The sequence below is a fragment of the Stigmatopora argus genome, chromosome 12 (genome assembly GCF_051989625.1).
Source record: "Stigmatopora argus isolate UIUO_Sarg chromosome 12, RoL_Sarg_1.0, whole genome shotgun sequence".
Lineage (NCBI taxonomy): Eukaryota > Metazoa > Chordata > Actinopteri > Syngnathiformes > Syngnathidae > Stigmatopora > Stigmatopora argus.
This window is the reverse complement of record NC_135398.1, coordinates 8,289,748-8,307,838: the sequence shown is the minus strand read 5'-3', so window position 1 is coordinate 8,307,838 and position 18,091 is coordinate 8,289,748. Positions and strand designations below refer to the sequence as shown.

Here is an 18,091-nt window from a genome sequence, read left to right as displayed (position 1 = left end):
TAATACTTTAAGAACATTCAAGCATTTTTTTTTTAAATAATATCATTGCTTGCCAAATTATAGCTCTAAAAATGCAGACCATCGTTTGTATACTGTTGTTTCGCCATGAACCTTAAGGAAGTTAGTCAAGTCACGCGCATGCTCAGTAGCTCCGCGGAGTTTGTTTGCGTCGCCCGGATATGACGTCATGGTCGGTGTTACACTTTATTTATTCACATGAAGGTCCTGCAGTTGACGATGTCCTGGAACAAATATTGCGTGAGTTGTCAACTAGTAGCCTAAAGAACATGCGGTACGTTATTTATTAGTAACTATTTTAGAATGACTGACCTTCTGAGAAGATTCGTCACATCTTAGTAAATGAATTGCACCAGGATGGTTATGCTTTTTGCTATGGACATGAAAAATGACATCCCGGAATGATGTCATCTCCATGGAAGAAAATTGGGGGTATTTCATTGAAACGTTTCCACTTTTTAGTTTTTAATTTTCAGTATTTACTTTAGCATGAGCCCAGATTAGCATATGGATGTACCATCATGGACAGGGATGCTTACCGCAACTGCTGCAGTCTGGTCAAAATCCCTCGGCAGTCTTATGATCAGTTCTGCTCATCGCATTTTGTCGACTACATTGACAAGGATCTCTCCTACTCTAAATTTTTTAAAAAGTACCTGCTTCCCAATCATCCGTGCGTCTTTTCCAAACGCTTCACCGAGGAGTGGAAGTGTAGAAAACAGTGGGTGACCGAGGAAGGCAAACCACACTTCCAGAAATTGCTGCAAGAATTTGGTAAAAATCTCACACGTACACCCCTTGCAAACATCCCATGCCATTACATTATTTATTCTTCCTCCTAGGAGACACACCTGTACCTGTTGCCAACTGTAACGCAAAAGAATATAATGCAAACCCCAAACAAGTGATGCCTTTTAAGGAGTTCATCCAGTACTGGAAGGAGCACATACAGAATGGACACTCCTCCCCCAAAGGATGCCTCTATCTTAAAGACTGGCACATGTCCAGGTAAAATACAATTTATAAATGCAATATACTAGCATGTATGAGCACACTACATCCATCCATTGCCTAGTTGAAGCATCCCAAGCTGACTTGGAAGAAGGGATGCGATTCCTCATGGACTGCTTTTCAAACAATGTGATAATTTAGATTATTTATTGATCCAAACATGTATGGTTTTAGATGAATATGTGAGAAAGTTGGTCTTAGTACCTGTAGAAATATCACTAATATATAAGTACGAGTAGGTTAGGCAAACAAGGAATTTGAATAATTTGATTCTTACTGTACTACTACAGTGAACCCAAAATAGCGATTTTCATAAAATAACAGTAAATAGCCCAATTTAAGAAATAAAAAAAATCATCCTAAAAAGTATTGTTTCAAATAACAATTACAGAAATATGTATTTTTGTTTGAATTTTTTTTTGCAAACAATAACACGTATATTAGAGAAATGTATCATTTTAAATTATATTTAAACAAACTCAACTATAAAGTGTTATAAATCAACTATATTTTAGTCAAAAAATATATTATGAAAAGCTTACAGTCAAAGTGTGTGTGTGTTATGTTTTTATTGCCTCAGAGACTTTCCTGACCATCATGTTTACACTACTCCCATTGTCTTTACCTCTGATTGGCTGAATGAATACTGGGACGCACTTGAAGTGGACGACTACCGCTTTGTCTACATGGGACCCAAAGGATCATGGTATAAATTAACCGTCAGAGACTATCGATTGAAAAGAGGCCACCCCAAGTGTAAAACCATCATTTCTTTGTGAACTTTCCCATTAGGACTCCATTCCACGCCGACGTCTTCCGCTCGTACAGTTGGTCGGCAAACATCTGCGGCAGGAAAAAGTGGCTACTGTATCCTCCGGGCCAGGAAGAATTCCTGAGAGACACGCATGGAAACCTCCCCTATGATGTCACAACAGCCGAGCTTTGCGATCGTAGTCTTTTCCCGCGCTCAAAGGAGGCCTGCCAGCCTCTGGAAATCATACAGGAAGCAGGAGAGATCATTTTTGTGCCCAGCGGTTGGCACCATCAGGTTTATAATCTGGTAGGTTTCTTTCATGCTTCCTTGAGAAAAGAAGAGCCGAGGGTTATAATGTTCAAGTTGTTGGGCTATTTTCTTGTAGGAGGATACCATCTCCATCAATCACAACTGGTTAAATGGATGCAATGTGGACATCATGTGGCAGTTCCTTCAGAACGAGCTGTCGTCTGTCCAGAAAGAGATTGAGGAGTGGAGAAGTACCATGGATTCATGGCATCAGCACTGTCAGGTACAAGGATGAGCACAAAAAAGCTCATCAACGGATGGTATGACTTTTTTTTTATTTGAATATCCAGGTCATCATGAAGGCGTGCTCTGGCATTGATTATGGGGAATTTGCATCGTTCCTCAAAATCGTGGCAGACAATAGAATGACTTTCTTAAACGCTCGTCCCTCTGGGGACAGCGACGACTTCCCTCGCAACCCGTCGGAGGCGCTCGTCACCCTCGGACCTTACCACGCCGCCTTCGACTTGCAGAGGGTGGCGCACATTTTGGAGCTCTTACTGTGCGACGAGGATTTCAAGCGGCTCGACCACTCGGCAGCCGCCGTACAGCCCGAATCGTTGTTGCAGAAAATTCGGGACACCATTCAGACCACTAGAGGGCAAAATCTTCTTTATCAAGACTAAGTGCATCACAAAAAGAGATATTTATTTGATACGTAATTGTACTTGTCACATTTTGTTAAAATCCAGGACCTTTATGTGACATGATTGGTTTGTCGCTGTGAAATGCATGTGTCAATCTCATGGTGTGCCCTTTATAAATAAACATGTCACAAATTGTGACATTGAAAAAGCACTTGAGGGTTCGATTTGAAAAGTGTAAGCAGCATACTTGTAAATCACATAATAGTGCCCGTGTCGTTTTTCACGTTTTCAGGCCACCAGTCGGGCACGGAGACCTCCAGGGTCACTTCGCTTTCATTGGCAGATTTGACTGTCAACACCTCCTGGGCCTGCGCCAGACGGATCAGGCCCAAGCCCAGATTTTCCAACCCGGCGCGGTACTTCCCAGCCGGCTTGCCCGACTGCGTGTTGAGGGCGGCGTCCTCTTCCAGGCTTAGGATGGACCCTGACGAGCGCACTGGCATGAGGCGCTTGCGGATCACGCCGGTGTGATGAGTCCTGGCTGTCAGCTCTTGGCCGATGTAGCAGCCCTTGCTGAAACTGATGCCTTGCATGTAGACGAGGTTAGACTCGAGTGGTAGTGCCACTCCTGGAGGAAGGTCTTTCACTCCCTCTGGAAGTCCTGGACAACAATCACAACAGACAAGAAAAAGAAAAAAAACAGCTGTCAACACTAGGATGGAAAATGTTATCAGTTCAGCTTTAAATTAACCAGACAATCCATATTATTTCATCTTTTTTTTTTACTGTTGCTGAGAGATTTTCCCAAATATAAAATGAGTGACTTGGGAAGCTAACCTATAGAATAGCGATGTGTGTGGTATTCCTCGATTTTGCCCTTTTGACACGATGCGATGACATCTAAGGGGTCCACATGTCTGTCCAGAACCAACCTCCAGCCCATGTCCTGCGTCCGTGGGTCTGTCACCCATACGGCCACCTTTTCGGGCAAAAGGAGATTGGGCCTGCTGAAGCGTTGGCCACTATTCTGCTGCAGGGGAAGAACAGCCCACGCAGAGAGCTCCGGACACGGACTGATCTCGATCTTCCGGCGAAGCTTGTAAACTTTGAGGTGCTTGACAAGTGACTCTGTCATGCTGCTGTCACATTCCAGGAGGATGCTACTTCCTGATGTCGCTTCTTTATGACTGAAAGGGAATGCAACATATTCATTAGCCATTTACATTCAGTCAATTTCAATCAATTTTGGGTTGTGCAAAGCTGTCATCGATCATTGCTGGTTTTGGGCGAAAAGCAGTAGTTTTAACCACATTAGAAAAAATATATTTAAAAAGCAACACACAAGCAATTGTTCGGCGACCCAGCCCAAATTGCCCAAATGCCTATAGTGAGCTAAGATAGACTCAAGCACCCTCACGGGCCAAGACCCTCCTGAGGATAAACAAGTCTACTTAGTGTGTAGTTCTAGGAACATTCTTTTTGTGTTTATGGATATGTGGGCAGATTTGCACATACGCTACTGCACTTTGCTAGCACACAAACTAATTATTAACTTTGTTTTAAAGCTTATTAATCCTGAACCTTTTCGTTAACATTTTTGTCAGAATACTCTTTGATGAAATTTGAAGTGTGCTTGTAAATGTACGTTACATTAATTTTTATTTTTTTGTTCAGTCGAGACTAATTTGCTCAGTGAAAAAGCCCAAAATAACTAGTATATTAATATTAGGACATATCCAAAACACCTGGACCACTCACCTGTACATAATGACGTCAAAGAGCGTTCTCCCTTGTATGTTCAGCATGTGCGCGTACATCGCCCTTCGAGCGGCATCCTCTAGTTGCAGAACGTCGTTGGTGACCAGCCCCTGAAGGAAGGCAGCATTTTCGGCTCCCTGGACCCGAACCAGTCCCCTGTGGACCAGGCGATAACAAGCAAGGTCCCCTGGCGTCGACGGATCGTCAAGTGCGGCCTGACTATAACGCATGACCCGGAGCGCCGCTGGAGCCGAAACACCGACGCTGAAACCGGTGCGTTTGGTAGCGATGACACCGAGGGGGCCGCCGGAGGTAAGCGCACGCCTCACAAACCAGGAAAGCTTCATGATATTTTACGGTGTGCTGAAATAGACGAAAGTTCACTGCTTAAATAAGAGTAGATGACAGCTTCGTAGCACAGGACACTAAGTAAGCCGCCATGTTTTCTGCCCACAATGCCTTGCTCGATAATAACATCGGGACACGTGAGTGGGCAGAGCAGACGTCAAAGAGTGCTTAAGACCACGTAGTTCACGTTTGTTTTACATATACATAGAGGTTCGTATGGTTTTTTTTAATTCATCTTGCGTAAATAATATTGTTGCAAATGTGTGTCAATTGCGATGATTGTTCAATGTAAAACAATCAGTGTAGTCCAATAATTTAAATACCTAGAAATCACTTGACTCACAACTTCTCTTTAAACTACAGATAAAAACACTGTAAATAGAATTACATTAGTTCAACTGTAGGTTGATTAGAAACAATTTAACTCCTGAGTCAGCAAACCAGTATTTTGACACAATGATCATACTGTGATCTTTTTTAACTTATTTTTTTTTACTTAATTACTTACTCCCTAACAAGTTGGCCACCGACCTGCAAAACAACAATAAATCAGACTCAAACTTATTATTTGCATTACACGACCAAATTTCAATTTTCCTGTTGTGTGTTACTGTGAACAGCTTTAAATAGTGTCTTTCAAGTGGCCTGCGCTGATGGTTAATAAATTTAAAAAATAAAAAAAATAGTGTGAAACAGAGTTTATCAATAACTTTATTTGATTTTGCAGAATAAAATACAACAACCATCTTGAAAAGTTTGAGGCACTTTGATGAATGATAAAAGTGAAGGCAGGATAAAATGTTAATATTAATAAAAACACTCATCTTTAAGAATCAACATGATCACTTTATCTAGTTTAATGAATTGGGGTTTCTTTTGTAACCTATGTCAAGCATGCATTCCCTTTAGATAACAGAAAATCATTAGGCTCCTATGATATAAAATATGATAAGTATTTCTCTTTTGCATATAAAATGTCATATTGAATGGGGTGTGTTGAAGAAATTAACATGCAAAGATTGAAAATGTATGGATCTATTGCAGAAGACCGTGCTGGGGTGTGATGATTCTTTATCAAAAATTGGTCACATTTCATCTGTTTCCAGCAACACTCTCTCGTGCTATTAAAACAAACCCCATTAATATGAAATACCCTTCTTTCCAACAACAATCAGAAGTCATGCTTCCCAAAATTCAGCTATTGAATCCAGTTTGATAGAAGTCAATAAATAGCTCAAAATATTCGCGGGTTCTGTCTTGGTGAATTATACTTGAATTAGAGAGGTAACTAACTACGTCTACCATGTTATTTTTGTAACGCACAAATCGAGACTGGAAGGTAACAAAGACAATTCTCAACAGTTTCTCGGTGTATATTTCCTAGTAACATAAAGTCTGCTTTTTTGCTGTAACCCTTTCAGTAGTCTGATTGTTGTCCATAGTAGAGCAGATCTTCACCAAGTTGTGTCTTTTAAACATTACAGGTAAAACTAACTATTTCTAGATCCAAACAGAAGTTTTCCCGTTTTTTACAATGGTGGCCGCTTTCTCTGTGGCCGACTTGGGCCTGGCGCCTTGCTTCTCCTGAACGGCGTTGACACGGTTTTGCTCCGCCATAGTCGCCCCGGACACAGGACTACTGGTTCGAGAGGCCTGTTGGTGGTTTTTCGTTTGGTACGTCTGAAAGGCCATGTCCAATTGCTCCTGGGCAACCCGTAAGTGGCGGTGAAGGCTTGCTAGGTCAGAAGGAATGTTCTCGTCTGGGCTGGTGCACTGCTGTTCTTGAGCCACATTGGCCATGTTTTGCTCGTGGGTGGTGATGAGGCTGTTGGGCATCCTGCTGGGTTTATCCGTCTTCATGACAAGGTTATACCCGGGCGGGGAGGCTGGAATATTACGGGAGAATGGGTAGCCAAAACTCCGACGACCGCGGTTTCTCCTGAGGCGCAAGGTGTCTCGAAAAGTACCGACTCCTAGGTGAACCATCTCGCATACGTTCAAGATGAGGCACAGGCAGCTTACCACATACATGATGAGGAGGAAGATAGTTTTTTCGGTGGGCCTGGAGACGAAACAGTCCACTCGGTGAGGACAGGGGACTCGGTTGCACACAAAGGAAGGACTCACTTGAAAGCCATACAGAAGGTACTGTCCTGCGAGGAAGGCGATCTCAAAGACGGCTCGCGACATGAGTTGGAGAACATAGATCCGCATCAGCCCCTCTTGCAGGATTCTTCGGCGACCATCGTGCTTTGATTGGCCTGTGCAAGGACCGCTCACCGGCTCAGGTTTGCTCTCCGGACCCTCCAGTGCATCTTCGTAGATCATTGGCTCCGCGTCGTCGTCCTCTCCCTCCAAGACGTCCTCCAGACGGTGGGTTCCCCTCCATCTTGAGGGAGCAGGTGGCTTTTTCCGGATCTGGGGGTTCCTCCGATGCTCCTGCTCCGAGGAGCGGGCAATCTTGTGGATTGCGTAGCCCATGTACATGATGGAGGGTGTGGAGATCATGATGATCTGGAAGACCCAGAAGCGTACATGCGAGAGGGGCGCAAAGGCATCGTAGCACACATTGTCACAACCGGGCTGCTTCGTGTTGCACGTGAACTTGGTCTGCTCGTCCGAGTAGATGGACTCCCCTCCCACGGCCGTGAGGACAATGCGAAAGATGATGAGCACAGTTAGCCAAACTTTGCCCACAAAGGTGGAGTGGTTGTGGATCTCTTCCAAGAGACGAGTGAGAAAGCTCCAACTCATGTTGCCTTTGCTAGCTTTTCAACTAGAGTCTGAGGAAGAAAAAAAGGGGGGAAAAACAAACTTATTTCTCGCGGTATGGGATGTGCCATCTCCCCAGCCATCTGAGGGAACAGGAGAACCTTATGCCCTGACCCACCTTCCCCACAACCCCGCACACCCCCCGTGATCCAGCATAGGCTTCGTGGAGACAGATGGCACCAATGGTAGGTGAGTGTGCCTCAGGATGGCATGACATGAGGGGCGTCTGCCTTGCTATGAATACTTCCAGCCACATTACATCTTTGGAAAAAAATAGTACCATGTGCTGTAAGTCAGCTGATGTCATTTTTTTTGGGTGCAAGGAAAGGTTTCCCTCATTTAAAAAGAATTTAAGAACCAACGATAATTTTATTCGTTTGTGAAACTTATGAATGAATGAATATTGTGTAAAAATAATATTGTATTTAAAACTGTTATCAGAAATGTCCTTAGCTACATATCTTTCAAGGTCAAAATGACTAGTAACAGTAATATGCATCATTGTCTATAGATCATAGAGTACATAAATATGACAAGATAACAAAACAAATGCTAATTATATATTAAATAGTTGTGAATTGCCTGTTTTTACCAAATAGGGAGATCATCCCAATCTTCCAATCCAATTTTGCGTATCCTATATGACAGATTTTTACAAAAATGAAAGGATTTTAATATTTAACTCCACTCATGTTTGGCACATTCCTTAGTGTGATGCAATGCAGTTCTTGTATCTGATATCACCAAATGCCATATAAATTACATTTTGTATTGTACTACATTGTTTCAATTAATACAAGCATATTTTATGATCAGGAATTTACTTGCATCATGACAGTAAAAGTTTGCATCTATAGCTACGGCCACTTAAATGCATATCAACGTTAAATTGTGAAGTCAATGATGGAAGAAAAAAAACCCACCTGCAGAAGTGGCAAATACATTTCCTGTCCTCAAGTCCCCAATCTAGATCCCCTGCCCATCTCAACCAAAAGTTCCAAAGTCCTCTGTTTTATCGATACTCTTCAACCACCCCTAAACAACGCGTTGGACTTTCTTTCAAATCAGTTTTCTTCTATCACATTCTGGCTCCTATCTGGATTCAGTGAAACTTGCGAGTAGGAAATCTTATTGAATAATACAAATAATTGGGGGGAAAAAATCCTTCTTAGACAAGAAAACTAAAGCCAAGAGTTGAGATGTTAGAATATGGTTGTCTGGAATGAATGTGAGGGAGCACGTTCATCCCCAACCACTCGGCGCCCAAGTGCAACATTTGTAACGCAGATGCTGTCCTTTGCTCTTTCTCCTCTCACTGGATATTTACCCCTCTCTCTCGCTCGCTCTCTCTCTCAATCTCTCTCGCTTTCTCTCCCTCTCTCTCCTTATGGCTTAAGCTTGAGACACTTACCACAGCACACCTGTGCAATATGATGTTATCCAATAAGTGGTGCATCAAAGTACTGGCCCTTACAAAGAAAACAACTACTACTTGAAACTTACAGGTAGGTAGACATGATCTTACAAGAATAAAATGGTGCTTCATATTAAGCAGTGGCGGTCCGTGCATTTTCTCGTAGCGCCTTCAATGGGTAAAATCCACTTCCTAGCAACATTTAATGATTAAATACAAATACGGGAGCTTTTCAGACATTACACCCTGGCCGGGGGATGATTTTCCCGGGAAAAGAGAGCGATGGACGTCAATGACGCAACGGCGAAAATTGCACCAAAAGTGATGAAAGTAGTATTTACTCAATGAAAGTCTTATATGGGAAAAGTTACATTGCTTGAAAAAAAAGTTGAATGTCTGTGAATGCCTTTATTGTCGTTATAAAAGTACAATGACATTTAAAGCTTGGCCATAATGTTGTATTTACTGAGGATAAGAGGCAGAATACCATGCACCGCAATCCTGTAGCATCGTAACATCAGATTTTGATGAAGTATTTTGTATGTGATAAATGGAATGTGATTGTAAGAGTGAAGCACAGGTAGGAAAAAATGAGTTTTTGCACAAAAAATAGTTAAAGACTTGAGAGGCTTCAGTGCAAATCCGCTCAGTCACATGCAGTAAGGATAATATTTACATCTTCCATCTTGGAGCATGGACAGCTAACAGAACAAAACCTTGCTTGCTGTCATCTTCGGGAAGGGATCCTTCATAAGTCAAATGAACAGATGGCGGTTTTGTGTCTGCCGTGTCTCTGGCCATCATCATTGTGACCAAATGATGCTAAAATGTTACACTTTCATGATATTCAATACCCCTTAACTCATTGGCTACCATTGTTAATGATAGACCACCATTGCTTTTCAACTTAAAGAGGCAGCCAGTCAATAATCATGTTTTTAGTGCTGGTGACGATTATAGTAGTAGAGAACAATCACTACCAGCCCTCCTTGTTTAATTGTATTGGCTTTATATCATTGTCAATGGCAGCCAATGGGTTTGATTGATGTTTGACTATAAAAAGAAAGGCAGGAATCACGGCAATTGACAGGGGAGTAGGACTGAGTCCTGTCAGAAATTGTGATCATTTGCTAGTAATGGATCCATTACTGCTCCTTTTGGCATCATTGTCCGACTTTTGTCAGAGAAGCATCAAGATGAGAGGATCTCATCGCTGGCTGAATAGTTTCCAGTCCAAAGAGAAGCCATATGGGCCTGCAGGATTGCTCGCCTCGCAGCTTGCCCTCTCCATGTGACGGAGGAGATGTGGCGTAGCTAGCACCCCTGGTGAAAGGACAGGGGATGCTGCCGGAATGAGCGTTGGGGATTTGGACATGTGCAGTCCCGCAGGGACAAATAAGCACGTGTCTGGCTTTTTAAGTTTATTTCCATTTCCGCCCCTCCAACTTTGAACACTTTGATGCGGAGTCCAAAATCTTTGCCTCCTACGCACGATGCAGATGGCTTACAAGTGAACATTGGAGGCACTCAAAGTCAACGTCACTTTGAGTAAACGTTCCTCAACAGTGAGCGGAAGTGATCGACGATTGGCACTCGCAGGTCGCATTGATCTAATGAATTATGATACGTTCTCGGGTTAAATAGTGCAATCAGACAAGCATACTTGGCTTCAAAAACCACATTCTGACTGTAAATACAAGTCTTATTGTTATTAGTGTTGTGTAGAAAATGACATTGGAGTTTCAAAATACTTTATCATACTTTTTAAAAACTGGAGTCGACTCTAAATAACTGTTGGGTCAAATTGGATCAATACATGAATCCAAATTCAAACATGAATCAGAACAAGTTTGATAGTTTTTATTAAAAAACACTAAATATATGTGAGTGCAATGTGAACACACAGATTCTTGCAATGTAATGCAAATGTAAATAAAATCAAGTCATTAGGAAATTCAGTTATTGTTAACAAAGGCTCATCTGCTTTAGTCACAAAAAAATGCATGTTTCCAAAACAATTTACAGTTTTTGTAGTGATAAAATGCTTCATTCATTTTTCATTCATTTTTTATTGAATAACAGAATAGCTTCATTTTATGAGTAATAAAATATAATATTTACATCATTTTAAAACGTTGTATATTTTCATTACAATTACATTTTTTAGATGGTTACAGTACCATTAATGTAGACATTTGTGGACAATTAAAAGTCAAATTACTACCCTGTCATGGTGATCTGATATTATAAAATATTAAACGTTTGACTAGCATCTCATTAAACAAGGGGAATTGTTCCTAATTGTGTGTCCTCTCACCTAACTGTGTCTCCAAACATTTCAAAGTGAGCGTGGCTGGAAACCAAACCAGCAGGCAGCATATTACGAGCCATGACAACACGCACGTGCTGTTGTCCTCAGATAATTCGGGCTGTGCTCGCTTTGGGATAGTGTGCTTCATGTTGATAACTATTGATTGAAGCGCCTGCAGCTTTTCTCCTGTAAGACATGCGCTGACATTGCTCGCCGTCCAAGGTCTGGCAACATGCGACAGCCGAACAGCACTCTTCAATATTCATAAGGTTATATTTGGGCGTAATATTTAAATCAGACATTTATTTCTAATGGTAACCAGGGGAAACATCTTCCTTCTCCTTACTTCTCTCAATTGGTCTATTCATTAAATTCCAACCCCTATCACTTGGAAAATTAATTAATTAATGTGTCCTCCGAGGTTATTAGGTATGCCATGAAAAATGATTTTCTTCATATTTATTTATTTTTTGCTAATAACGCATCATTCTTTAGTTAATAACACCTGCTAAAATTGATTTTCCAGGCAAATTAAATGTTCTCCCATTTTTTTAAATAAATCTAAGACCTGAAATGTAATGAAATGTAAAACTCTTTATTGCAGTAATATATTAAGATGGGGTGACTAAAGTTTCTAAAAAGAAAATGTTATTATATTGCTTTGTTGAAGGCTGAACGAGAGAATATTTTTCAAAACGATCGACTGAAAAACATGCCTCGGCATTGTTGTTTGTCAAGTGTGCTTCACCTTTGAGAGGTCAGTTTGAGCTGTGAGGGTCGGAAGAGTAGCCGAGATGCCGACAACTCTCCTTGGCCGCCACTAATGTCATGGCAAGTCTTTTCCCGTGTTGAAATTTTTCTTTTCAAGCCACACGGCCGCACTGAGCAGAGCTGATGCGAGCAGACTGCGGGGCTGTGAAGGTCTTGGTTTATGTAACAGATCGAGCTGCCCCCATGTGACTCGGATATGCCCCCCTCCAACCTCTACGCCACCCCCCTCAGAGAAAAGAGTGACACAAGACACCAGAGCGAAATCATGCAATCGCTCCTGCGCCGCCTGCCTTGTGTGGTGCTATCATTAAAGTGCAGCGGTCTGGGTGGGTTATCCCATAGGCTGCCTGTGAGTGGTGGCAGTCCTATCTCATTTGTTCATCTGGCTCCTCGTTTTCTCAGCCGGGCCTATCCTACCCGCGGGCCCAGCGCGTCCCGTGCCAGTTTGACTGAGGCACAGCTCCACTGAAGCGACTTAGATGAAAAAAAGGCCTGGAGGTGGGGTGCCGGCAAACTTGAGTTGCGCCTCGCGCGCCCAAGAGCCGCGCTAAAGCTTTATCCGTCAATGACGTGCCATTCGGAAAAACCTCCCACCCAAGTGACAACGGAACTCACCGTGTCAAGTCAATGCGTAACGATACAAAAGGTGAAGAGGCAATGTTTGGACTACAGGAATTACTGTATAAAAATATCAAAAAGAAGAAAAAAAACGGGGCATATATTTTACTAGCATTTCGTTTTGACTTACACTAACTTTTTTATAAATGGATTAAAAGAACTGGATTAAAAGCCCTGAATATTCAGTTTTTTATAGATCTAAAACAATGTTTATTTTAGCTTTTTTTAAATATATTTCTAGATTTTACAAAAGGATTTTTGAACTATAAACACAGAAAAAAATGGATTAAAAAATTACAATTATTTATTTAAAAGGTGGAAAATCAGGAAATTTAATATACATATTTACTCTTCATTTTAATTTGATCCTAAAAGAGAAAGTTGGCACTCATGATTTACTTTCCCGGGCCACACAAAATGATGCGGCGGGCCAGATTTGGCCCCCGGGCCGCCACTTTGACAAGTGCGCTAGGTATTTATCATTGATTTTGTTTACGGAAAAGGCTCATAATTTATGTCAAGGTAAAGATATGCAGTTTAAGAAGTTGGACATTCATGTTATTGTCATTATAGTTTTGTCTGTTCCTTTCAATCCTTTTCTTGTGATAAGAAAATGAAATACTGTTCAATCAATAACCCTTTAAAGTGAGTTCATGTAAAAGGTACAATAAAATAAGACAAGTATGTATATCTTGTTTTTAGGGTACTTAATGTCCAAGTGCTCTTTATGAACTTTTAAAATGTTTTTACATTTTAAGTAATTTCCATATTTTGTTCTATGATCATCAGTTACCCTTTTTGGGCACTTCTGGTATCCTTCTGCGTCCATTTCGTGTTTCTTGACAGTCAAGGCTCAGAGGGATTATAGTTGATATTGAGAATAGTATACAATGATTTGTTCTGTAGTGTACAGATGCATGTGCACAGTGCGTGTGTGTCTGTGGGCTACATGTCACAGTGACGCCGTTCCATGTCTGGCCTTTTGTCAGCTGCTAAGTGCACTTGAGACTCCCGCACACTCATTGAGCACGACGTGATGTAGACGCTTAGCTCGGTGACAATCTTGGCAGTAATCCAAAGTCATTAAGTGTTGGTGTTGTGCAGTTTCTTTTCTAGTTTGCGCTAAAAACATTGACGAAAAAATACTCTTTTACAGTGTAATAGAAAATGTATATTTTCCAAACATTTGGATCTGATTTTGTTTTCCTGCAACCTTTACAATGACTTAGTCCAATGACTTTAGAAGGTCTTTTGGTTCATATAAATGGAATCCTGCAGTTTGTTGGTTTCATCCTCATGTTTGTTGTATAGCTGAGTGACTTGATGAGTAAATCAACAGGTTGTTCTTTGTTTAATTTGTAGAAGAGTTAAGTCGTCAAGCAATGTTAGTGTGTTCACACTTTGGTGTAGAAGAGATAATAGGAAGTTTCTTCATGATTACGTTCATTCATTTTCCGTACCGCTTATTCTCACAAGGATTGCCGGGGGTGCTGGAGCCTATCCTAGCCAAACACAGTCAACAGGACATCCTGAATTGGTGGCCAGCCAATCGCTGGGAACAAGGAGACAGACAATCTTTCACACTCACATGCAAACCTAAGTAGAGCACATGTTTCAAAGTGGCGGCCCGGGGGCCAAATCTGGCCCGGCGCATCATTTTGTGTGGTCCGGGAAAGTAAATCATGAGTGCCAACTTTCTGTTTTAGGATCAAATAAAAATTAAGAGTATAGCTGTATATTAAATTTCCTGATTTTCCCCCTTTTAAATAAATAATTGTAATTTTTTAATCATTTTTTTCTGTGTTTTTAGTTCAAAAATCATTTTGTAAAATCTAAAAATATATTAAAAAGCTAAAATAAACGTTGTTTTAGATCTATAAAAAACTGAATATTCAGGGCTTTTAATCCAGTTCTTTTAATCCATTTATATAAAAAAAAAGTCTAAATATTATATCTAAAATGGTCCGGCCCACGTGAAATCAAGTTGACGTTAAAGCGGCCCACGAACCAACCCGAGTCTTCAACTAGTGTACCATGCATGTTTTTGGGATGTGGGAAGAAACCAGAGTACCCAAAGAAAACCCATGAGACAGAAATTAAGAAACGCATGCTTACTACATTAGAAGTATTTTCTCTTATTAAAATTAAGTCAATACTTTCAACTACTGTGGCTAACAAAGTTTTGTCATCAGGGCACTAAAACCTGACTTCCCATCCAAAGGAAGACAATAACAAGTCTTTGCCTACAGAATGTGGTGAGGGTGGGTGGTCTTCATCTTTGACATTTTCTTGTCTTAACCAGCAGTGTCATGGGGCCGACCGAGCAGGGGCACGCCTGGAGGAGCGGCAGACCTCGGCGGGGTCATATGCAGTAGCAAAAAAAATGTTAACTGCATCTTCCCTCTTCCTTCTCCTCTAGATACCTCAGTCCAACCCAATGAATGACCAGCACTGCAAGGGGGCGCCACGGGGAACCTCCCGCATTCACTCACTGGCAGTTATTCACGCAACGACAGTTTCTGTGTGCACATCTAATCAGCTTTTTTGTCAGCAGATGATGCATGTATGTAAGTATCATTTGCATGTGTCCATACATACATCGAGTGCACCAATGGTAAATTGATATGAATATCTAAGGGATGGATCAGTTATGATTTCTTACTTTTTTAAACTTTAAATGTGTTTTCCCCCTTTTTTGTGTTTGCAATGTGCGGCCACTAGATGGGAAGCATGTATTACAATAGGTAGTTCCTGCTTAATGTTTTTTTTACGGGACTTTAAGGCATTTAAAAAAATAATAAATCAAAAAATATTTTTAAATGATGTAAAAATTACCAACAATATACTATATTTTGAAATAGAGAGGACATTTTAAATGTGGAGTTGATCTAGAAAACAATAAAGCATTTTTTTTTTGTATATAAAAGTATATAATAGTGAGTCATTGAGACATGAAGACATTCAATGTCATAGAAACATTAAAATAGGCTTTTTAAAAAATGAGAACAGCAAGTGAAACAAATGTGATAAAAGTCAAAGTTCTTTAATACACAGTTACACCCATAGAACTAACTAAGTTACTTTTTGAACCATCTTTGTTCTCGGTCAAGTTGACCCGTGCTCATTTTAGTGTACCAAAAATGAAACTTGAACTTTTTTGGGTGTACCAAGGGACAAACACAAACTGGAAGGTTAACTATTCTCCATCCATCTACCGATATTTAACAAAACAATGGGTACAATGACCTGTCCTGTGCACTGGTGAGCTGTGGATGGATGACAAACAGTCCAGGAGCAACGACCCAGCAGATACGGCAACACACTGTGACAATGCAAACACATCCCGTGGTGGATTTTCGGAGATTCCTAAAACCCGATGAGGAACCATTACAATCCTCCATGGGCTATGCATCACACGACTAGATGTCTACCACCCCCAATGGCACTGAAAGGGTTAACTTCTAAAGTCACAAAGGATAAAAGAGCCACATACGGCTCTGGAATTGCAGGTTGCAGACTCCTGCATTAGACTGTAAAATGTTTTTTTTGTATTCGTGAATGAGTATGACATACTAAATATTATACTATATAATAATAACAAAAAATAGATTATAAATAAAATAGAAAAGAGAAAAATATACATTTCATAAATTTGAAAAATTCATTAGTTTTGGTTTTTAAATATACAGTTAAGTAAAGTTAAATGTAACACAATGAAAGAGATGACTTATACAGTTTTGACCAGAATTATTTGACCAGTGTCTTATCACAACTATACAAATTATTATGCTGAATAGGGCTTTAATTCCTCAATGACAACTACCATATTTTTAGTTAAACTCCCTAAATTAAACCACATGTTGATATCATTAAAACAATTCAACTGTGCTGAAGCAATTTTATTGTCTAATTACTGTTAAAACTCACTAATGGCTACTTATAAAGTCCCTTACCTGTCCAGGTGGATAGCGTAGGCGTCTTTGCTATGTTTTATGGAGGCGCATGTTGGGCGATGTTCCAGAGGCATTGTTGCACTGCTCTCACACTAAACAACAGCAAGACAATGACTTATTTTCCATCAAAACCGATCCGCACCAAGTACTCGCAGCACTCTCAGGAAAAGAGAGCAGAGACCGATGTCAAGGCCCCCATTGTTCCTCAGATGGCCTCCTTGGCTATGACTATTTATTTATGCCTTTTACTACAGCCTCATTCATACTTTTCCCCCCAAACTCCATCAGCAGGATGGATGGGCTCATTGATATCAAATTAATGGAGGAAATATCTATCTAGGACGTGTTAGGGGCCCCTTATAGATCATCAGTATGTAGAAAATGCAATTGAGTCAATTGAAAGCACTGTTAGATCTCTCTTCAGTTATTAGTCTTTTTAGCAGTCCTTTTTATTCTTTTTTTTGGATGATTTTAATCCAATGGATACATTTTCTTTGCAGAGCAGTCTTGTACACTGCAAATCAAAGACCTCCTGGGTTGCTTTTATTTGTTGTTACAGCCTTTTTGGCTCTTTTCCAAAGGTTATTGTGAAAGGCAATTTTCCCCAGCTGGACGCCGAGGACTTTTGTGTTGACACAAATGCGGTCTGACTCCTCTTTTTTGCCAATTTTTTAAGTCAAAACAACAGCCTCAATTCTTTTTTGACTTTACGTGTCACCTCTTGGATGGACCGGCACGGACAACTTGTAGCCATAAAACTTAAATGCGGTTGTCGGGAACTGTAAAATGTCCTAAGGGGAAAAATGCTTTGGCCAGATATCTTTTATAGTCAGGGGAGCAAAGACATGAGATGTCCACAGACTTTAAGTCAATACAATATGGTGTGTGATCACCAGTATCTGGTACGTAATGTGTTTTTTTCTCCCCCCAGGACTTTATTTTCATTTAGATATTCTGTGTCTAGTGCTGAACTTTTATTGAACCTGTTAGCAAACCGCTTTAGTCACCGGTAGTTTTCAAAACTTCTGCAATTTTTGCTTTGCATCTGTTGCATAGTACAACCCATTGCAGACTGCTACATTAGCTTTGTGTAAAAGTTGAATGATAAACTGCGTACGTGCATAGTTGCAGATTTTATGTTTTACAGTCCATTGTGGTCCATTTTAGTATATGACTCCTATTAAGTCTGACTCAAAATAGGTTACTGTAAATGGTAGATAAAGGTTTTATGACAATATGTTCATATGCGTTATTTCCTATCGTGGGTATTTCACAATGATAGAAAATTCATATCTTAAAATGTAGGTCATGGTCACCTCTTGGGTGTTGCTTAAAGTGTGAAATATGGAATGATCCAGCCTTAACAGGAAGGTTACTTGACGTAAAGTAATACATGGTATACAATACAGTATTATGAACAGTGTTCTGATGCTAATATAGTGTTATTGGGATACAGTATATTAATGT

General features: G+C 40.5%; 3 protein-coding genes across 4 annotated transcripts; 1 reads left to right on the top strand and 2 right to left on the bottom strand.

Annotated features, from left to right (window-relative positions):
• Positions 1–173: 173 nt before the first annotated feature.
• jmjd4 (jumonji domain containing 4) lies at positions 174–2,890 on the top strand. Its single transcript, XM_077616087.1, has 6 exons — positions 174–792; positions 861–1,026; positions 1,610–1,735; positions 1,822–2,089; positions 2,169–2,315; positions 2,383–2,890. The coding sequence occupies exons 1-6, from the start codon at positions 540–542 to the stop codon at positions 2,716–2,718; spliced, it is 1,296 nt and encodes a 431-aa protein (XP_077472213.1). The 5' UTR covers positions 174–539; the 3' UTR covers positions 2,719–2,890.
• On the bottom strand, positions 2,716–4,921 carry iba57 (iron-sulfur cluster assembly factor IBA57). Its single transcript, XM_077616089.1, has 3 exons — positions 4,438–4,921; positions 3,517–3,866; positions 2,716–3,340 (listed from the first exon to the last, which is right to left on the bottom strand). Exons 1-3 carry the CDS (start codon positions 4,782–4,784, stop codon positions 2,934–2,936), a joined length of 1,104 nt encoding a protein of 367 aa, XP_077472215.1. The 5' UTR covers positions 4,785–4,921; the 3' UTR covers positions 2,716–2,933.
• A 557-nt stretch (positions 4,922–5,478) lies between these two features.
• On the bottom strand, positions 5,479–16,739 carry gjc2 (gap junction protein gamma 2). Of its 2 annotated transcripts, none has more exons than XM_077614919.1 (2): positions 16,625–16,739; positions 5,479–7,568 (listed from the first exon to the last, which is right to left on the bottom strand). In XM_077614919.1, exon 2 carries the CDS (start codon positions 7,537–7,539, stop codon positions 6,286–6,288), a length of 1,254 nt encoding a protein of 417 aa, XP_077471045.1. In that variant the 5' UTR covers positions 7,540–7,568; positions 16,625–16,739; the 3' UTR covers positions 5,479–6,285. The 2 variants fall into 2 exon arrangements, with proteins under 2 accessions (XP_077471045.1, XP_077471044.1); XM_077614918.1 differs by lacking the exon at positions 16,625–16,739 and adding an exon at positions 8,481–9,054.
• Between the last annotated feature and the right edge of the window lie 1,352 nt (positions 16,740–18,091).

Bases quoted from the DNA above. Each gene is read 5' to 3' on its own strand.
- jmjd4 (XM_077616087.1), top strand. From the start codon at position 540: ATGGACAGGGATGCTTACCGCAACTGCTGCAGTCTGGTCAAAATCCCT. The intron at 1,027-1,609 runs GTAAAATACAAT...TTATTGCCTCAG, and splicing joins AAAGACTGGCACATGTCCAG to AGACTTTCCTGACCATCATG. The intron at 2,090-2,168 runs GTAGGTTTCTTT...ATTTTCTTGTAG, and splicing joins ACCATCAGGTTTATAATCTG to GAGGATACCATCTCCATCAA.
- iba57 (XM_077616089.1), bottom strand. From the start codon at position 4,784: ATGAAGCTTTCCTGGTTTGTGAGGCGTGCGCTTACCTCCGGCGGCCCC. The intron at 3,867-4,437 runs GTGAGTGGTCCA...ATTCCCTTTCAG, and splicing joins TTTGACGTCATTATGTACAG to TCATAAAGAAGCGACATCAG. The intron at 3,341-3,516 runs GTTAGCTTCCCA...ATTGTTGTCCAG, and splicing joins CACACATCGCTATTCTATAG to GACTTCCAGAGGGAGTGAAA.
- gjc2 (XM_077614919.1), bottom strand. From the start codon at position 7,539: ATGAGTTGGAGCTTTCTCACTCGTCTCTTGGAAGAGATCCACAACCAC.